At 40.0% G+C, this 22,570-nt stretch overlaps 1 protein-coding gene across 1 annotated transcript in view; it reads left to right on the top strand.

Moving 5' to 3' along the window:
- PXDC1 (PX domain containing 1) overlaps positions 1-22,570 on the top strand; it is a 48,265-nt gene that overhangs the window by 12,042 nt on the left and 13,653 nt on the right. The window contains exons 2-3 of the mRNA XM_006888724.1: positions 20,103-20,194; positions 21,444-21,561. Of these exons, the coding sequence (XP_006888786.1) occupies positions 20,103-20,194; positions 21,444-21,561 (210 nt within the window). The remainder of the gene's footprint in view (positions 1-20,102; positions 20,195-21,443; positions 21,562-22,570) is intronic.

Below are 22,570 nucleotides of genomic sequence, written 5' to 3'. Positions count from 1 at the left end.
TGCTGGAGAAGCTCAATATCAGCTGTGAAAACTAGGCCGGGGGGGCTGATTGTGGAACAGACCACCAATTACCCATATGCAAGTTCAAGCTGAAGCTGAGGAAAATTAAACCAAATCCACAGGAGCCAAAATATGACTTCGATTCTGTGGGGGTAGCAGTCCCAGAGTCTGCTCATCTCATGCCAGGTCTCTGGTTTGCAACTGTGGCTGCTATGGCTGTGCTAGGCTGGCTAGCACAAGTATCACTGCTCTTGAAGAATGCATTACATTCTCTTGCTTATCCTTTGCTAGCAGTGAGGTTTCTCATTTTCAGCTACTGGATCTGCAATTTCTGCAGTTTAGTGGTGAGATTAACCAGTCACCATGTGGATTGGTGAGACTAGCCAATCCCCTTGTGAGTAGGCTAACACACTCTATACACATATTCTTGCCCATACACATTCAAGTTAATGGATAGGGAAACCATTTTGAACAATAAACCCTTAACTCGAAACAGTGTACTGCTAGAAATTCAGGCTGGTTTCAGAAGGGGTCATGGAACAGAGGATATAATGGCTAATGTCAGATGGTTCTTGGCTGAAAGCAGAGAATACTGGAAAGATATTTACTTGTGTTTTATTAACTATGCAAAGGCATTTGACTACGGATCATAACAAATTATTGCAGATATTGAGAAAAATGGGAATCCAAGAACGCTTATATGAAACCTATACATAGCCTAAGAAGCAGTTGTTTGAGTGGGACAAGGGAACACTGCATTGTTTCAAATCAGGAAAAATGTGCATCAGGATTGTATTCTGTCTCCATACCTCCATATTCAGTCTATAGGCTGAAGAATTAATTCAAGAATCTGGATTCTATGCAGAATAATATGACATTAGGATTGGAAGGAGACTTATCAACAACCCAAGTTAGGCACAACTTTGCTTTTAGAATGTGAAGAGGACTTGAAACATTGACAGCAGAAGATAAAAATCCTTATTGCTGGACCAAAAGGCAACATCTTGTTGGAGAAAAGATTGAAATGTTCAACAATTTCATGTTAGTTGGAGCCACAGTCAACACAAGGGTAGCAGTAATGAAAAAATCAAAAGAGTTGTTGCATTGCAATCTGCTGTTAAGCACCTGTCTAAAATGCTAAAGGGTAACAATGTCCATTTAAAGACTATCCAAGTCGTGGTATTTTCAGTTACTTCCTATGCATCTGAAAGTTGGAGTAAGGAAATTGATGCCTTTGAATAGTGATTGGCAAAGAGTATTGACTGTCCCATAGACTGCCAAGAGAACAAACAAATCTATTGGAGGAAGTGCAACCAGAGTGATCTTACAAGCAAAGATGGTGAAGCATCATCTCACATACTTTTGTGCATGTTGTAAGGAGGCTCCAAAACAAAAATTCTAAAATTCCTTCCTGTTGAGTCATACTGAGTCACAGCTGATTCTCCAGTAGGTTTTCAGAGGCTGTAAATACCATCGGGAATTGTTTATCTTTTTCCTGAGGAGCACCTGGTGAATTTGGAAACAGACATCATTCAGGGAAAAGTAGAGGTCAGTGAACAAGAGGAAGACCCTTAACAATGTTACACTGACTATAACATTGGGCAGGAATATGGTAGAGATCATGAGGATGGGGCAAGATAGGGCAAGGTTCTTAGGGTTTATAGGGTGGCTGTGAGTCAGTCTACTTAACTGTACCTAATAACAACAGCAGTAGCATCTATTCGCCAACTCTTAAGAGTTGAGAGTTGATCATTACTGTATAACTAAGGTATGTGGCATGGTGCTCTACTCATAGGGAGTTGTGATAGTAACCCAAAGGCAGTGCCTCTCTCACAGTTCTGATTCACCAGTACTTCCACAGGAGAAAGATAGGTAATCTGTGCAAGTTACAGCCTGTAAAACCCAATAGAGAGTCAGCTGTGAATCAGTTCTGATTTGGTTGCAATGAGTTCAAGTTTCTTGAGTATTGCTAGACCTTCTTTCCCTTTTTAAACAACACAATGCCCAGTTATTCTTGCTCTGCTGATGTACCATTTGATACCTTGATAGCCACACATGGAAGAGGTGAGTGGGGCACAGTAGCTGATATTTTGCAGGTAGTTAGAACTTCCTCAATTATACTATCTAGTCATTGATTCTCTTTTTTTAAAAAAAAACTTAAGTGTATATGGAACATGTTTAAGAAGTAAACATTGAAAATTTTCCTAGAAAATGAAAATGTTTTCTTTCTAAAATCTATTACACTCTGTATTTAAAGACTAGATCTCTCTTATGAAAGCAAGTTGGCCTTTGAGTAACTCAAGTAGTATGCTTTCTGGTCATTTGTGTGCACAGTATATGATGTACACATTTGCTAAATGGAAAAGAAACTATTTAAGTGGATTTTACTGTTTTAACCTCTTGAAAGTTCACTTTCTAGAGAATGTCACTAGGCTATTGCATATAAGCTAGAAAGCTTTCTCCCTTTCCTTTCAAGCAGTCTGCTCAGTGGTAATAAGTATTCCTTAATGTTCTTTGAAAAGAATGGTTTTCTTTCAGAATTGAACCAAGAAGCATTGTGTTTTTATTTCTAGTATACTTACAGTAGAAAATGCTCAAATTTAGCTGAAACCCCTGAAGTCCATAGTACTGGAAGCCAGGCAAGGTTAACAGAGGTATTCAGCTCAAAGCCTCTATTACTGCAAAGGGAGACTTTGGACCTCAGTTTGAGAGATTAGGAAACTGGGTTTGTTTACATTTGCTAACACTGATAACATGTTCTGTCTGAGTTTTAAGAATAAATCAGGTGTTTGTGTTTGCATAAAGAAGCTAATTCTGAATCTAACAGAAACACATTTTTGTGCTCTCAGTTTTCAAGGCTGAGCTGGTTTAGGAAGAAAGGGCACCTTGTCTGCCCAAGGTTGATTTTTCACCGGCAGATGTATGTAAAACAGGCTTATTTAAATGTATACATAATAATGCTATTGATTTTTTAGTTTCAAACTTTTAAGTGTTAGGGTCAAATCTGAGTAAAATTGTTATATCACAAATGGTGTACAATGAAAGTTTTTCAGTTGAAATAATACTCAAGATTATATTTTATCAGAAATTTATAAAATTTTGGGTTAGGGGTTGTGAACTTTGTCATCTTCCTGATGATGTTGTTAGGTTGGCTGTGACTCATCATGTCCTCATGTAGAACAGAACAAAACCCGGACTGATTCTGCTTCATTCTCCACAGAAAACCCGTAGTTGAAGTCATTGAGTCAGTCCTTCTTGTAGCTAGTTGTTATGTGCAGTCAAGTTGGAACTAGCTGGCCTTCCAGTGGCTTTTCACAGGCTGTGAATTGCACAGGAGAAGATTGCCCATCTTTCTCCCATAAGGTGGCTGTTGAATTCAACCAACCTGCCTTTGAGTTGGCAGTATATCTCCATACAATTAGGTAGGCAACCAGTCATCCTTCTTGTAGCGAGACTGCTCCCTAGTATCTCCTGTATACTCCTTAAATTTGAGTTTCCCCTCTGTTAAGTGCTGTTAGTTACATCAAGTCTTAATGACCCTATGAACATAGGATCTGAACCTTGCCCTATCCTGCACCATGCTCACAATCTCTGATACACTCAATTGTTACATTCACTGTATCCATCTATCTACTTGTAGGTCTTCTTTTTCTCTAGCCCTCCATCTTTCCCAGAATAATGTCCTTTTCCAAGTATTGGCTCGTCCTGACAATATGTCCTAAGCTCAATACTTGTCTTTAAGGAGCTCGCTGGCTACAGTTCCTCCAAGCCAGAATTGTTTGTTCTTTTGACAGCTCATGAACATTCAGTATACTATACACTATAACTCTGAAACCCATCAGTTCTTCTTTCATATTTATTCATTGTTCAAATTACAGATACATTGTTACTGTTCTTCTTAAGGTGCCATTAAGCCAAGTACAATTTATAGCAACCCTATGAACAACAGACCTGAACCCTGTCCTGTCCTCTGCCATCCTCATCATCTCTGACACACTTGAGTCCATAGCAGCAGTCACTGTGTCTGTTTATTTCACTGTGGGAGTCTTCCTCTCTTTTGCTGACTCTCCATTTTTCCAAATATGATGTCCCTTTCCAAGGAATAGGCCTAGCAATATGCCCAAAGTGTGAAAGATGAAGCTTCATCATCTGTGCTTTCAAAGAGCAATCTGGCTGCACTTTTTCCAAGACATATCTGTCTGTTCTTTTGGCAGTTCATGGGATACTCAGTACTCTTCTCCAGAACCACAACTCAAAGGTATCCATTCTTCTATCATCCTTAGCCATTGTCCAGCTCTCCGATGGATAGTAAGTGATTTAAAAGATCATGGCTTGAATTAGGTGTACCATAGTCTTTAAACTAACTTCCTTGCTCTTTAGGACTTTGGAGAGATCCTTGACCGATTTTCCCAATGCAATCACATCTTTTGATTTCTTCACTACAATTAGCATGGGTGCTGATTGTGGATTTTAGAAAAATGAAACTATTAAAGACTTCGATCTTTCTCCCTCCTCAATCATGATGTTGCCTGTATGTCCAGTGGTAAAGATATTTGTTTTCTTGAGATGCTAAGAATAATCCATTTTGAAGGTTGAGTCTTTGATCTTTTGCAGCAAATGTTTCAAGTCCTCTTGACTTTCAGCAAGCAAAATTGTGTCATCTGTATAGCACAGGTTGTTGCTACATCTTCTCTAATCCTGATATCACATTTATCATATTGTCCAGCTTCTCAAATGATTTGTTCAGCCTACAGACTGAATAGGTGTGGATAAACGCTACAACTCTGACACACCTTTCCTAATTTTAAACCATGCAGTATTGCCTTGTTCTATTTGGAAAAATTAGGCTTTTGCTTTCTTTGTGGATGATATCCTTGATGTCATCCCACAATTCATGTGTTTTCTCTGGTGTTCAGTGCATCAAATCTATTCTTGAGATTGTTTCTACATTCATGTGGGGTAGATGTTAGGATGTACTTGTTAAGAATATCAAAACAGGAGAGCAGACTTTTCTTTGAATGTAAAGAAAGAGGTTTATTAGAGAAAATACTTTTTAAAGGGAGATATGGAGGGGCAAGGCAACACTAGCATTGAATAAAGGAAGAAGTGATTGTTTTAAAGTCTCTGGAGGCAAGGAAAGAATGTTGTGTTTATTAGTAGAGTGAAGGTGGTTAAAAGAGGTAACCTATTAGAGATAAATCTTATCAGGTGGGAGCTTTTGTGGCTTAGTGTTGCCAGCCTTATGCCATGTTATTTGAATTCACCAGTTTTCCCATAAGAAAAAGATAGGCACTCGCCTTCCTTGTGATTTTCAGCATCTGAAAAGTCACTGGAGGTTTAGCTATGAGTTGATTCCAACTTAAGGGCACTTAACAACAACAAAAACCTATCAAAAGAGAAAAGATCATCATGTTTATTTATGAGTGGAGGAAGAGATTATGTACAATTGATGTATGTGGGAGGGACTAGGATAATTAAGCATATGTACACTTATTCTTTAAATATGGCTACAAGTGGAAATATTTTCTGGGTCTTTTGAGGAGTATGTGCAGATAATTAAGATGTCCAAGTATATGAATGATTTAGCAAATTACAGAAACATCTGAATGTGGCCTTAAAGATGACAGTCTAACCTCCACGCAAGCAGATATATGCACATCCATGTTCATTGCAGCTTTGTTCATAATAGCAAAGAGTTGGAAACAACCCAAGTGTCTAATGACAAACGAATGGTTAGAGAAGCTGTGGTATATTCACACAATGGAATACTATGCTGCATTGAAAAACAAGAAACTCATGCAATATTATTCAAAAAGGGTGACCCTGGAGGACATTATGCTGAGTAAAGTATCTCGGTCACAAAAGGACAAATACTGCATAGTGCCACTGTTGTAAAACGGGACTGACATCGAGGTTGGGGGAATCTAAGAGGGCATAAGTAATGTATACTGCATTGAAACAGATGAGGGAGAGAACTGTTTAAAAGGGATATATGATTAGGTATTATTGTCATTAAAGGAGTCCAGAATGAAGGCTGCATAGTGAAGTGGACTTAGGGGGAGGGATTGTATAACAATGAAAGAATTTTTCTTTTACTTTTCAGAGAAGAGCAGTTGGTGGGGAGGAAGTGCAACAGTGCATGAATAGAAATCTAAAGTCTCTGTAAACTTTCATTAAAATTAATAAAAAAAGGTCAATCTCAAGATGAGACACTTGGTTATCATAGAACATGTTCTTTCAAGGTGGCTGCTCTCTAGAAGGTCATACAGAAGTCACTGACATGGCATTTGAAATCTCTTAGCAGAATTAAAGATTGTTAAAGGGGATTACTTAGAGGTATGTAGGCTACTCTCTATTACAGTGTCTTCTTGGAGCTCTGCCTACCAACCCAAGAAAACCCACCAGCTGCTCCATAGGAGAAAGACAGACTGTCTCTTCCCATGTGATTTACAGCCTCTGAAAACACACTGGTATTTTCACCATGAGTTGGTGCCGATTCAAGGGAAACTAACAACAACACACTAACTGAATAGGTACTTTTCCTGAGCTGAACCCTCTCGAGAAGTTTATTCCTCACCCTATGCAAAGAAGGACCAGAGACAGAAAAATAAGTTTGATGTATAGCAAAACCTAGCCAAAACTTAATTAAAGTTTAAAAACCTTACCATTTTCCCAAGGAGAGCTCTGGTAGCCTAGTGATAAGAAGCTGTACTGCAATCCAGAAGGCACCTGGTTCAAATCCAATAGCTGTTCAGTGATAGAAGGATGGGCAGTCTCCTCCCATACTATTTATTGCCTCTGAAAACTTGCTGGAAGAGGCCAGGTATGAGTTGGTTTTCACCAAACACACAACATTCATTGGAAAGGTTCTCCTTGGTACAAGGTGAAAAGTTCCTATAATAGAAGGATTGACACTGACCCACGGATTGCAGCGTTGTTGTTTGTTTTGTGCCTTTCCAGTTAGACACATAGCAGATCCTCCAGTGGGTTTTTAGAGGCAATAAATCACTCTGGAGATTGCCCATTCTTCTCTTGCAGAGCAATTGATGGATTTGAACTACATGACATTGGGGCTACATTAGCTATGTCTCTGGCTAAGCCACCAGAGCTCCCTGATTTCAGGGTGGAAAAGCAGACTGTGACAGTTAAAGGATACAAATTTGATAAGGAATTTTTCTTAATTTTCTAGACAGAAAGGACACTTATCTTTTTGAAAATACCATCAAAAAATGTTAAGGTTTTTAGGATTTTTTATTGATTTCATGCCTGTTATAGTCTCATTGAGGATTTCTCTCCCTTTCTGACTGTTTCCATGCATGATGTCCTTCTCCGTGGACTGGAGCTCCTGAAAACAAGCCCAAAGTGTGATTGTGAGGTTACCAAATGAAAGGCTAAATCTTCTGATCTTGGCCAGGTTCAGTCCTCTTCACTCATTCAAAGAATTAGTTCCTGTGTTTTGACACCAAAATACTGCCATGAGATAGACATACTCTATCTTCCACACCTAACTAAAAATTAAACTAGTTGGGAGACACTAGAAGGGATGATGGCTGAACTACAGAAGTAGCACAGTGCACAGCAATTTTAATGGCGGAAGCAAGGAGACAAGGGCAAATGTGAAAGTAGAAGCAGTTTTATTAGCAGACCTAAGTTTCCAGAAGAATAGATCACTCTGCAATGAAAGGGAAGAGTGAAGAGGAAATTGGTCTGTGAGGGGTTGAAAGTATGTTCCAGAGAACAGAACAAGTCATTCCACAGAAAGGGTAAAGACAATCCACATGCCACTGAACTTAGGAGTTTGAACTTATGAGTTAATAAAACTAGTTGCATGGCAGGTCTCTAGAGCACCTAAAATACTAATTAGGTTGCTTTGGGGACAATCTTTACTATGTATGTCAGGACTGTGTGGCAGGTAGGTCCTCCTTTTTTAGGCAGTGCTGTTCCCTAAGTGATCTCTCATGATTTATTTAGTAGTAAAGCCCTTTGCTGCCTCCCTAAAGGCAAGTGGTTCAAATTCACGAACTGCTTCACAGGAAAACAGTTGACAGTTTCCTTCTGTGCAATGTATAGCCTCTTTAAACCCACTGGAGGGCCAGCTTTGAGTAGATTTTGACTCAACAACATCTCTTCCCTGATTTTGATTGGGTAGGGTCTGGTCTTAACCACTTCATCTGCCCTTTGGCCTCTATTGGCCCCTAATATGAGTTTCATCTGGTTTTGGCCACTTTGATTGACCTTGGCTTTTTATGGGCCCTTAATATAAGCTTTTGCTTTCCTTTTCTTGTTGTTATCTACCCTAATATTCCTTCCTCTGTGACTCCACCTCATGTCATGAATTTCAACCTTAATATTACACCCTGGAGAGACTGATCCTTTAAAATATTTTCAGGGTCTAGGAAAGGACTAAAATATCGACACCCTGGCTTTGGTTTGCCTCACCCAGCTAAAGACAGACCAGGTGAGAGAGATTAGAGGGAACAGTGTCAGAGCTGAGAAGTAGTTCAGTGTTTAGCAATTTTAGAGACACTTATTCAATGGAGTAATTTGTCATATACATTAAGTGTGAAGGCTCTTAAAAGAGCACACGGATTCATTGGGACATCTGGCTTGCCAAGAGGAAAGGGATTGAGAGACCTGTGGGCTGTGAGGGGTTGAAGGTATGTTCTAGTGAGAGGAATGGGTCATCTTTTGATGAAAGGAGGAAACCATGGGCTGTGAGAGGTTGAAAGCATGATCCATAAAGAGGACGTTTTTCTTCTCTGAAAAAGGTAATGATGAAACCTCATGCCACTGTTGTTATGGGTTAATACAGCTGTCTCCCTTCATCATTTGGATGTTCTTTAAGGCTTGACTGTGGTCCAGTGGGATGGTGCCACGAAATGTTTAACTTTTGTTGAATAGTTTTTGCTCGAATCCATTGTTCCTGATAAAATTAGTACCATGATGAGTCTCTAGAACATGTAAAACATTAATTAGGTTGCTTCTGGAAAAGTCTTTACTATGCATGTCAGGGCTGTGAAGCACTTATGTCCCCTGCTCTCTCTCTGCTCCTTGGTTTTGATTGGGTAGGGTCTGTTTTTAGCTACTTTATTTTATTATTGTACTCTACCAGCTCCTACCATGAGTTTCTTTGGTTTTATCTGCTTAGTTTGACCCTTGCCTTTAACATGAGTTTCGGCCTTCCTTATCTTCTTGATATCTGTCCTAGCATACTTTCCTCCCTGACTCCACTCCATTTCATCAATTTCAAGCATAACAAAAGCATATGAAATGAAGTCTTGCTATCTTTTCTTCTGAGAATCACTATGCCTGCATTTCTTGATAGAACTTAACTGAAAGCTGAAAACTTCTTTTACTATTATCACAAATGACAAAGGCACTTTGGTGGCACATTGCTTAAGTGCTAGGCTCTAGAGGAAATATTTCACAGTCTACTTTATTAAAGATTGTTGTTATGTGTTGTCCAGTCAGGACTGCCTCATAGCTGACTCTCCAGCAGGTTTACAGAGGCTGGAAATTGCAAAAAAATTGCCCATCTTTCTTAGAGTAGCTACTATATTCAAACCACCTTGCCTTGAGTTGGTAGTTTAGCTTCTTGCTATCGGAGCTCCCAGTAAAGATTACAGCCAAGAAAATTGTTATTTTATGTGCTGTCAAGTTGAAATCAACTCACAGCTGACCTAACAGTTTTCAGAGGTTATAAATTGCACGGGAGATTACCAATCTTTTCTCCTTCAGAGTAGCTGGCGGCTTCGACTTCGGGTCAAATCCTTTACTTTGGGTTGACCACACAATTCCTTATTACTAAGTTAGCAGAGCTCCCTGGTCAAGAAAAGTATAAGGGGCAATTCTTTGTCAGACGGATCACTGAGAGCTGAACTGAAATCACCATTGTTCCCCTAACATGTCTCAAGTGACATCCTCAAGAACTTAGTTCTAGAGCTTCCATGTGATGCACACACCACCTGCTGGTCAGTCTGTGGACTGTTTCTAAATCAAGAGACCTTGATTTTTGGCTTTTACTTTCATGCACCTAGCCAAGTTTATAACCATTTTACCGTGGTTTAGAACCATATAACAACCTATCGTTACGTTGTAAGGTAGTGAAAATAAATGAAACAAAAACCCTCATGCATCCACAAGATTTGGAGTGTTAAAAATTAATACATAAAAGACTTGAAAACAGAGATTCAAACAAACATGTATACCAATGTTTGTTGAACTTTTGTTCACAATTGAAAAAGGTAGAAACAAATGCCCATTGGCAGATGAATAGATGAATAATGTGGTACACTGCTCAGTAGGATGTGATATGGATACTGTGATACAGATGGAGCTTGAAGACATTATGCTGAGTTATATTTCAGTCAATCACAAAAGAACAACTAGTGTATAACCTCAGATAAAAGAGACCAAAATTTATTATTAGTGGTTATCAGAGGGAGAGGATAAGGAAGGTGATGGAAATCATCTCTTAAAGGTGAGGTTGCATAGCCAGTTTGTTTATTGGGGGCATCAGTATCTCTTGAGTTCATAGATCTTGTCATGAACCCCTGAAAAATAATACAGTACAATATGTGCAGATTTTACTCCTTATTTCATGCCTCAGTTCTTGCCATTTTGGAGGTTATAATAATTTGAATCATTGCTCGTGGGTATTTGAGGTTTCTACTAGTCGTGAAATTGGGAAATTTGTAGGAAGGAACCCTAGAGAATATGAAATAATTACGAATTTCAGAATGAAAATTTATTTCCTTTTTCCACTGGAAGACTTAGGTATAGCTGTGGGGGGTTGTTTTGTGAGGCTTTTTGTGTGTGTGTTTTTTTAATGTTTCTCTTTTAGAGGAACTGGAGAGCATTATGCTAAGTGAACTCAGTCCCATAAGGACAAATACTGTATAAACCATTATTGTAGAACAAGTATGAGGATCCCCGGGGCAGGGGGAGCAGAGGGGTTAGGATGAGTGCAGAGGGGGTGTGTGTTTATTCATAGGGTTGCACGTTTTGATGAGAGGGGAATTGGGAAAGATCTGGTATGAAAAAACAATGTATACGAACTTTGTAAATAAACCAGTATAAAATAAAAATTTTTTAAAAATAAAACGTTCCCCTTTTAAAGTCAAACCATTTTTCCATTTGATGGAGAAAATATCTTTTTAAATAACTGAAAGGTGATGTTTAGAGCTCTCAGAGTAGGGAAAAAGGAACTTTGGTCTAGTCAGGACCGGGCTGGCTGAGCCACCCGGTATACCCCAGTGCAGCAGCTTGTGTGGTATCCTGTGCTTGCCTCCTGCTCTCTTCTGTGGGGCTTTCTGCTGCCCAGCACAGCCTTATCCAGCTCTGAGGCTGCATCCATCCCTCCACCTATCTTGGACTTTAGTGAAATGAGCCTTGCTAAGGAGGAAGAAGCTATGTTCATTGGTGTTCAGCTGGATAGAGCTCCTCAGAAAAGGACACAACTGTGAGAATGTTTATCTCCGTTATGAGTGTGGTTTTCCACTGAGCAGCCGTAATAGGGACTTAGATAACTAAAGCCATAGTGCAGAACGACAGTGACCAGTTTTTTCTGCTCTTTCAGGGAAGGCTTTCAGCATCTTTCTTTTCCTTATTTATGCTTCATCATTCCCTTTTGTGTTGTTTCTAAGTATGTCTACATTACTGATGAGTGCTATTGCTTAGTGTCTGGAGTCTGTGGGTGGGGAATAGAAAGAGGTTTGAGTCTGTCCACTTCCGGGCACATGGCAGGAAAGAGGGGCAGTCTCATGTAATTTATACTCTGAAAACCTGGTGGAAGGTAAGCTGTGAGTTACAACTCATAGCACATAACAAGAAGAACAAGGGCGTCTCAGAAGAAAACACTGGAAATCTACTTCTGAAAGATCAACTTTGAAACTCCTGTGGATCACTGTTTTGCACAAACACAGGGGGTTGCTGTGAGCCAGAGCCAACTCCTTGGAGACTGGTTTAGTTTGGCTTCCATTTGGAAAACAAAAACATAGATGAGAGGGGAACCACAGTGTTGTTAGTGCTGCCCCATCCTGAGGACCCAGTCCCTCGTGCCTCTGAGGCCTAAAGGCCAACCTTTAAGAAAGTTCTTCCAGGCTGGACTTAAAAACTTCAAGGAAGGTAATGAGTGGTATTCACGTCTGTTCACTCTTTGTTTACAACCAGCAGACACTGACTCTGTTAATGTATTTTGCATGTCATAGAAATAGGAAGCGATTTATGATCTCAGGTTAATAGCTTGCAAGTGCCTTGGGGGGTGCTATATAGAAATGAGGTCTTTCAAAACCCACTCCAGAGTCTGGCTAGCACAGAGTTCCAAAGTGTAAGAGAGCTTCATAAAGCAGATGGCATTTGTCCTGTCTTCAGAGGCTTATGAGGTCTTGAAGTGGGGGTATCTGTGGAACAACTGTTTCAAGGCAATGCTGAGTGAGGTATGTGGAGGGCTCTGTCTAGGGCACATGGGTCTTTCTCTTGTTCATGGTTGCCCAGAGTATAGAAGAATTCCAGGGATGTAGCTGGCAAGGTGGGCGTGGGCGACATTGGGTAGGTCTGTGAGCCCAGCTAAAATTCTGGTATTGTTCCAGGTTAGGTACTTCTACGTTCTTTAATTTTTTCTGGAAAATGGGTCATGATAAAGATAGAATAAAATGCAGGACAGCCAGTTAAATTGGAATTTCAAGTACAACAAATTTTTTTCCTCATCTGAGTGTGTTCCGAAATACTACTTATAGAGAGTCCATCTTTTCTCCTTGAAAGCAGTTCTTGGATTTGAACTGCTAACCATTAGATTGGCAGCACAATTACCTACTGACTAGGTTACCAGAACTCCCTACATAAGAAGGAGTTAACAGAAAAAACTTTTATCTTATTCAGCATAAATTATTGTTGTTGGTGGTGTTGTAGTTGTTGTAGCTGTTATTTGCTCTCAAGTTGACCAAGACTCATAGCAATCCTGTGAATCCTCCACCATCCTCAGCCTCCAGGATGTTCCGTTGTTACAGACACTGTCAGTCCCTTCTCTTTCTCTAACCTTCTACCTTTCCTAGCATGAGTTCATTCTTCCACAGAATGGCCTCCTTGAGAGCATGTCCAAAGTATATGAGACAGTTTCACCATCTTGTTTCTAAGGAGCACCCTGGTTGTGCTTCCTTCTGGAAAGACATCTTTATTCTTTTGACAGTCCATGGGATAGTCAGTACTCTTCTCCAGCACCACAATTCAAAGGCATCAGTAATTCTTCTATTATCCTTATTCATTGTACAGCATAAGAAGCAGGCACACCATAGTTTTTAAACTGATATGCTCCTCTTAGCACTTTAAAGAGGTCCTTTACAGCACATTTTCCCAGTCTTTTGATTTCTTGACTATTGATACCTTGGGTAGTAATGGCAGATTCAATTAAAATCATTGTTAAGTCTTTTCTCCAACTCTCATAATGCTGCCTATGAGGTGGTCTAGTGGTAAGTATCTTTAGTTGATTTCTAAATGTAACTAGGCATCCATTGTTTTTATTTTGTATTTTTATCAAATTTTATCATATTTTTTATCCTATATTTTATCTGGCAACTCTGAAAGTTTACCGTAGAGCAGAATGTACTCATCCTATTAAGTATTACTCATGGATACTTTGTAAGACATACATATGTTTGTCTTCTCTTTTGGGAGGAAAAACCATTCTGGGGAATTTTTAGTTAGTTCTCTTTGTCTCTGCAAACCCCTCTGTAGCACACAGACAATCCAGCTACTATTTTTGTTTTGTTTCTCTCACTTTATTTTTATTTTATATTGGTTTGCATACAGAATTTGTGTACATTTTGTATCATTCATGTGCATTGTATTTCACACTTCCCTGCATTTATATTGTGTTTCAAACACTCACTCATATACATTGTGTTTCATAAAATTAATCACCATTGATCTATTCCTGTGATTACCCCATCTCTTCAGGTCCCCATTGGATATTTCCTAATTCCTTCACCCTACCTTAGCCCACCAAACTCTGTTTTCCTAGTGATTTCTTCCCCTTTCCAACTTCTGCTCTCTTACCTTCTACGCCTTTCTCTTTTGGACTTTTTATGCACATCCTGCAGTCATCCTTACATTTTTATAATAATGGTTTTATGCAGTATTTGTACTTATGAGATTGAGTTCACCCAGCATAATGCTCTGTAGACTATCCCATATTATTTTACAAAATCATTGATCCTTATTGCTGCATAGTATTCCATTATGTGAATGTACCATAATTTCTCAGTCCATTTGTTAGTGGACATTTGGGCTGTTTCCATTTTCTTGCCATTATGAATAATACTGCTATGAACCTCAGTGTTTAAATATCCATTCGTGTTTCACTTATGTTTTACTTGGGTATATCCCTAGCAGTAGAATATCTAGCTCTTATTTCTATGTTCAGCTTTTTGAGGAAATACCGTAATTCCTTCCAGAGTGGTTGTACCATTTTACAGTTCCACTAACAATGCATGAGAGCATGAAAGTTAGTCTCTCCAGTCCTGTCCAACATTTATTGTCTGTCCTACTAAACTTTGCTACTATTGTTGTTGTTGTGTTGTTATGTGCTGTTGAGATGCTTGCAACTCATAATGACCCTATGTACAACAGCCCTAAACTCTGCTCCGTCCTGTGCCAATTGCACTGTCTCCGACACACCCATCCCCATTACCCCAGTCACTGAATCAATCCACTTCATAGAGGGCCTTCCTCTCCTGTGCTGTCTGTCTCTCCACCCTCCCAAGCATAATGCCCCTCTCCAAGGACCGGTCCCTCCTTACAACATATCCAAAGTATGTTAGACGAAGCCTCAGAATCCTTGCCTCCATGGAGCCACCCGGTTTAACACTCTCCAGGATGAACGTGTTTATTTTCTTAGCAGTCTTCTCCAGCACCACAGCTCAAAGGCATTAGATTATACCTTATTATTGTTTTTATCTCAAAACCTACTACACAAAACAGTACAGTACTTGTACAATGACAGAAACACAATAGGATTGCAATAGGATTGAGAACCCAGAAATTAGTCCACCTGTCTCCTACACTGGAAAAGAAAAGGTGAGGAAAAAACAGAGTTGCATTCATAGTTAAAAACACCATTTCCAGCTCCATATTAAAATAAAATCTTGAGAAGTTGTGAGTGACATAATAATATCCAATACGCACACCTGTTTTTGGCACCATCATTCAAATATATGCACCAACAACCGGGGCCAAAAAGGAGAAAATAGATGACTTCTACCAACTTTTGCAGTCAGAAATTGAGCAAAAAATGCAGCTAGGACATACGAATAATAATGGGTGACTGGAATGCAAAAGTTGGGAACAGAAAGAGTTATCAGTAGTCGGAAAATATGGTCTTAGGACAGAAATGAGGCTGGAGTTAAAATGATAAAATTTTGTATAGTCAGTGATTTATTGATTGCAAACACCTTCTTTAAGAAACATAAACAGCAACTATACATATGGACCTCATCTGATAATCTTCATGAGAATCAGATTGACTACATCTCTGGAAAGAATCATTAAAGAAGCTCAATATCAACTGTAAAAACTAGGCCAGCTGCTGATTGTGGAACAGACCATCAACTACTGGTATGCAAGTTCATGGTGAAGCTAAAGAAGATTAAATTCACAAGAACCAAAACTTGACCTTAAATCTTTCCCACCTGAATATAAAAACTATCTCAGGAATAGGTTTGAGGCCCTGAACACTAATGAGTGAAGGCAAGGTGAGCTGTGGGAGGATATCAAGAATATTATCTATGAAGAATGTAAAAGATCATTACAAAGACAAAGGATGTTGGAAAAGACTCTGAAAATTGGACTAGAACGTTGAGAAGCCAAAGCAAAGGGAAGAAATCAAGAAGTTAAGGAGCTGAACAGAGATTTAAAAGGGCAGCTCAGGAAAACAGAACAAAGTATTATAATGAAACGTGCAAAGAGCTGGAGTGGGAAAATAAAAAGGAAAAACTCGCTTGGCATTTCTTAAGCTGAAGGAACAAACTCAAGTCTCGAGTTGCAGTACTTAAGGATACTATAGGCATACTACTGAATGACCCAGAAAACATCAAAAGATGATGAAAGGAGTACACAGACTTACTATACCAAAGAGAATTTGCTGAAACAACATATGATCAAGAGGAATCAATGATGAAGGAGGAAGTTCAGCCTGCTCTGAAGGAATTGGCAAAAAAACAAGAATTGGTGGCATACCAATAACTAGTAGACGCAGCCCTGGAAGTGAAGTGCTTACCAGGCTGTGCCAAGATATCTAGAGGACATCTACCTAGCTAACTTAGGAAGAGATCCATATATATTCCCATTCCAAAAAAAAGGTGATCTGACAGAGTGTGGAAATTATTGAATGATAGCACATCAGCAGAGAATTGCCTGAAGTGCAGGCTGAGTTTAGGAGAGGCCATGGTACTAGGGGCATTATAGCTAATGTCAAATGGATCTTGGCTGAAAGCTGAGAGTACCAGAGGATTGTCTGACTATCTGACTATGCAAAGGCATTTGACTGTGTGGATCACAACAAACTGTGGCTGACTCTGAGAAGGATGGGAATCCCAGAACGCTTGATTGTGTTTATGCAAAACTTATACTTGGACCGGAGGCAGTCATCCGAACAGAACAAGGAAACACTGCATGGTTCAAAATTGGGAAGGGTGTAAGCCAGGGATGTGTTCTATCTCTATACATTTTTAATCTATACACATAACAGATTATTGGGGATGCTGAGCTCTATGAGGAGAAATTTGGCATCAGGCTTGGAGGAAGACTCATCAACAATCTGCATTATACAGATGACACAACCCTGCTTGCTGAAACTCAGGAGGACCTGAAGCACTTGCTGCAGAAGGTCAAGTACTGCAGCCTTCGCTATGGATTGAAGTTCAACACCAAGAAAACAAAGATTCTCACCACAAGGCTGATAGGCAGCATCATGATAGATGATAAAGAGATTGAGATTGTTAACAGCTTTAGTTTGCTTGACTCTACAATCAACACTCTTGGTACCAGCAGCCAGAAAATTAAAAGACAAATTGCATTGGGAAAGTCTGCTGTCAGAGACCTCTCCAAAGTCCTGAAGAGAAATGATGTCAGTCTGGAGACTAAGGTGCCCTTGATCCAGGCCATGATCTTTGCAATTACCTGCTATGCATTGGAAAGCTGGACAGTGACTAAGAATGATAGAAAGAGAATTGTTGCCTTTGAGCTGTGATGCTGAAGAAGAGTATTGAGTATATCATGGACTGCTAGGAGAACAAACAAGTTTGTCCTAGAGAGGGTGAGACCAGACTGCTCCTTGGAGGCAAGGATTCTGAAGCTTCGTCTGACATACTTTGGACATGTTGCAAGGCGGTACCAGTTCTTGGAGAGGGACATCCTGCTTGGGAGGGTGGAGGGACAGCACAAGAAAGGAAGATCCTCGATGAGTGGATTGATTCAGTGACTGGGGTAATGGGGGTAGGTGTGTTAGAGACAATAAGATTGGCACACGATAGAGCAGGTTTTAGGGCTGTTGTACATAGGATTGCTATGAGTTTAAGGTGACTTGATGACACATAACAACAAACATCACTAGTACTATATGCAAGCAAAATCCTGCAGAAGATCATCCAAAAACGACTAGAACAGTACATTGACAGAAAATGACCAAAAATATATGCTGGGTTTAGAAGAGGCTGTGGCACTAGAGGGGACATCATCACCAATGTCAGATGGGTCTTGACTGAGAGCAGAGAATACCACAGGAATGCGTCTGTGTTTCACTGACTATGCAAAGGCATTTGACTCTGGATCACAAAAAATTGTGGCTAACCTTGAGAAGAGTGGGAATTCCAGAACACCTGATTGTGCTCATGTGAAACCTATAATTAAACCAGGAGACAGTAATCATAACAGGGCAGGGAAACAAGGAAACACCTCATAGTTCAAAATCAGGAAAGGTGTACATCAGGGATGTGTCCTTTCTCCATACCTTTTCAATCAATATGCAGAACAGATCATTTTGGAGTCTGGACTTTATGAGGATGTGGCATCAGGATTGGAGGAAGACTCATAAACAACCTGCATTATGCAGGTGATACAACTTTGCTGAAATTGAGGAAAGCCTGAAGCATTTGCTGCAGAGGGTCGAGGACTGTAGTCTACAATACATATTGAAACTCAAGACCAAGAAAACAAAGATTCTCATCACCTGGCTTATCAGCAGCACCACAATAAATGGAGAAGAGATTAATACTGTTAACAATTTCAGCTTGCTAGATTCCACAGTCAACACTCTTGGCACTAGCAGTCAGGAAATTAAAAGATCAAGTGTATTAGAAAAATGGAATTGTCAAGGACCTCTCCAGAATGCTAAAGAGCAATGTCAATCTACAGACTAAAGTGTGCCTGATTCAGGATATGGTCTGTAATTACTTGTTATACTTTAGAAAGCTGCACAGTGACCAAAGATGACAAAAGAAAAATTGATACCTTTGAGTTGTGGTGCTGGAGAAGTGTATTAAATGTACCATAGTCTACAAAAAGTACTAACTGGTCTGTCCAGGAGAGTGTGATACCAAGCTGCTCCTTGGAGGCAAGGATTTTGGGACTCCATCTCAAATTTTGGGCATGTGGCCAGAAAGGACCAATCCTTGGAAAAGGACATCATACTTGGAAAGGTGGAGGGACAGTGCTAGAAAGGAAGACCCCTGATGAGATGGACTGACATAGTAACTAAGCTTCCAAATTTGGAATTAAATTTAAAAACCCTAGCCTGTGGAATAAATAGGTTTGCAAATAGAGTGAGAAATTTGCTACCAGGAGAGGACAAAATCAACCAATCGAACCTTCTAAAAATTAAGTCTCTGTGTACTTTTAAAACTTTCCAATAGGGTAAAAAGAAAACCAATAGCCTGGGGGGAAAATATAAAAATTTGGCAATGACATTTCAGACGAGGGTCTCATAAATTTACAGAATACTGCAAGGACTCCACAAAGAAAAGACTGGTGGCCTAATCACTAAAAATGGGCAAAGACATGGAAAGGCTTTTCACAAAGGAAGACATTTGGATAGCCTACAGACACATGAAAAAATGCTTAAAACTGAAACCACATGGGAAGGGCAACATTTATACAGACTTGTGTACCGTCGAATCAGAACCAACCCATGGCTGATCATCCAGCAGATTTTCAGAGGCAGTTAATCACATGGGAAGAGATTGTCCATCCGCTCCCGCAGAGCAACTGGTATCCTTGAACCTCGTGCCTTCAGGATTGAAGCACAGCTTCTTGCCACTAGACCACCAGAGCTCTGCATTTATTCATATTGTGGGCATAGAAATGTGTGAGATGTGGTTCAAATTCTTCTCAAGGAATTCAGGACTTAGGGAAGGGATTTCTGATAGCCTGGTACTTGGGTATTTCTTTTTTCTCTCTACCATTCCCTCCCCTAAGCAGAGCAGGGTTGTAGAGCAGGGCAGTCTGGAGAAGTGGTTCTTTTTCCCTTTTCTTTGGAGATATTTCAGGGTGTGTAAGCGTTATTGTTGCCACATTTGCAGGCTCCCAGGACTTCTGGGCACCACAGCAGGAAAGATAAGCAGATTCCTGGAAAGAGATATGACTCATGCCCACTTTGGTTTTCTCTGGGCAAAGATCTATCTGATCACTACTTTTTTCCAAACCTTGCACTTAAATGACAGCTCTGAGCATTGCTTCACTTCATGGGCCTTGTAGATAGTCTGTCATGGCTGGCAGAGACCACCGTAAGAGGAAACACATAATGAGTTAAACCTTTCTTGCCCCCAGGTGGCACCCACCTCCCTGCATCACATTCCACCATGCCAGTCCAGCAGGTAACTCCTTTTTAGATCAATAACATTGAGCTAGCATTGATGTAAGTCATGCATTGGGTAATTGACACCAAATGTTTAGAGCAACAATCTTGAAATAAAGTGTTAAGTAACTGTTCTTACACTGCTCTGTCTAGAAAGAGGCACAAAGGAATGGTGCTATGATGTGACTACTGTTTTATACTTGTTAGGGTACTCTCTGATCTACTTTCCTGACCTTTTTAAATTTTGTCCCCCATCTAGGGCTGGTTGCCATTAAGGATGCCCATGATATTGAGACCAGGCTTAACGAGGTAGAGAAACTTCTCAAGGCGATCATCAACATGCCATGTAAAGTGAGTATGATCGGGGCTGAGGCAGGAGGTAAGAGATAAGCTGTCATCTTGAAGTGTTATAAAGCACATGTTCTCTCATTCTGCCCACTCCATCTCTCACTGCTCTGCTCCTTCTGGAACTATCAGGAATAAATAAAGGGGGTGGGCGGTAGGGGTGTGTGTGTGTGTGTGTGTGTGTGTGTGTGTGTGTGTGTGTGAGATATAATCGAGGGAAGGAAGACTTCTGTGGGCTCCACTTTGAGTAAAAAGTGGCATGAGGCCCCTCTGGTCTCAAGGGGTCTTTGTTTTATTCTCTCTGCCCAGTTTCTGCTTGCTGAGCGGATTCTAGATAGAAGCTATGGTGTTTGTACTAACCCTGTTTGGCAAAGCTACCATAGATTTACTCACCAGATCTTTTTCAGAGGAAATTTTTGAGCTATGATAAAGAAAACCTGGACTTTCCAGGCAGGTAGAGCTAATTAACTTCTTTGAGTTTCCATTTTTTTCCTGTGTAAATGGGGAGAATAGACCCAGTTCATGTTTGTGGTAGTCAGGAGAAGACCGTGTATACAAAGCACCAAGGAAATAATGGATGCCTTGGCTATAAACCACATCCTTCCCCAAAGCTATTCATGTTGGCCACATGATAGAGTGGCATCATCAGTGAATTGAAATGTGTGGAGATGGCATCCTCAGTCTGTGGAGTGAGGGGACAGCATAAACCCCATTTTTTTTAAAACCTCCCATTAATACCAGAAGCAGAAGCAGAACATAAAAATTCTTAGCTTAAAGCAAACACAAATGCACCAGGTAAAGTCTTATCTGTCCTTGCAAAGTAAATAATTAACTACTGTCTGCATGACACAAAAAGAGTAAAGGCAGGCAAAGTAGCCAGCCCATCAAAAGCCGACCCACATGACTGATCCCCCAGCCCACCAACCATTCTCCCAATCTCCCTGCCCCAACCCATGAAGGCCTTAAAAACAATTATGCAGGGGGACTTGGGGCTTTTCCCCTCGCCACCTTCCTACTGAGGGAAAAAGTCTCCATGTGGATATTGTCTTGAATAAAGTGCTTTTTGTATTTACATACGTGTGGATTATTCTTTTGAGGGGCATTTCGTGGGCAGAACATGGAGCAGATGGGTTCTGGCTGCCTTGGTACCAGGTGTTGCTCACACTCTACCTCTGTGGCAGGTTTCCTTGTATATATAGACAGCACCAACTTGTGGGAAGTATGTCTTTCTAGTAATTAATGTATTTCTTCTTAGTATTCCAGGTCAGAAGTTGTGCTCACGTTCTTTGAAAGATCCCCTCTGGATCAAGTGTTAAAAAATGATAATGTCCACAAAATTCAGCCCAGCTTTCAAAGTCCAGTCAAAATATCAGGTAAGAGTTAAGAGAAAAGCAAATGCAGCGTGAGTAGGTATTACTGTTGGAGGCTGCCTTTCCCCCAAAACTTCTGTAATTTATTGTCTTTGTACTTGGGCATACTTACCCTTGGGATCCAGAAAAACAATTCAAGAGAACATGGAAGCAGTAGATGAAAGACTATGTTTTGAGGTTTTTTGGTTGTTTTTCTCATGCACCTCTCCATGTGTCCTCTTTCTTTTTGGGATTTTGTTTTGTTTTAAAAAGTGGTAATGCTTTGATCTTACCTTATTATTATATATTGCCTTTTTCTCTCCTTTCCCTCTTTGACTATTCTTGCTAAACATCTAAAAATGATTCCCTCTGTGTATGAACTTTGCTTTAGGTTTTATAATAATCATTATGTCCTTTGGTTACTGACTCATTTCACTCAGCATATTGTTCTCTAGATTTATCCATGTGAACATTGTTCTTTGAACACTTCATTGACCCATTGTATGTGTCTACCATTGTTTGTTTATTCATCATCTGAACCTGAATTTCACACTCTTCCTGCTTACAAAGGTATTTTCTTGGCACACAAAAAGGCACTTAATTAAGAAATAGTATAATGCTAAAAATATAACGGAGACATTTTGAGACAAACTATTTCTTGCAAAAAGATATAATAAAATAATGGCATTGAACTTGGGGCAGCTAGTGAGGGAGGCTAAAAAAGGGAAATATCATTTAGATATTGCCGTAGTTGACACTCCCAGCACCAAAGAGGCAAAAGTCTAGCAGCTTTGATCAGGAGTAGAAAGAGCATCATACCAGATACTCTGCTGGAGAAGGAGGGGCAATCGCCTCCTGTATGAGTCAGATCCGATTTGGCGGTACACACATGCAAAATAATAAAATTGGGGGGGGGGAGCGTCAGCATCCACATAGGGAACTGTATGACCCTTGGACTGGATGAAAAACCTTTCCAAGATTTGGATCACATGTATCGTTAGAATATTAGATTTATTTTTGCAGTGCTATTTTA

Source organism: Elephantulus edwardii, unplaced genomic scaffold (assembly GCF_000299155.1).
Source record: "Elephantulus edwardii isolate Elephantulus edwardi_28Jun2011 unplaced genomic scaffold, EleEdw1.0 scaffold00071, whole genome shotgun sequence".
NCBI lineage: Eukaryota > Metazoa > Chordata > Mammalia > Macroscelidea > Macroscelididae > Elephantulus > Elephantulus edwardii.
The sequence above is the reverse complement of the archived record's forward strand: the minus strand, read 5'-3'. Positions and strand labels throughout refer to the sequence as shown.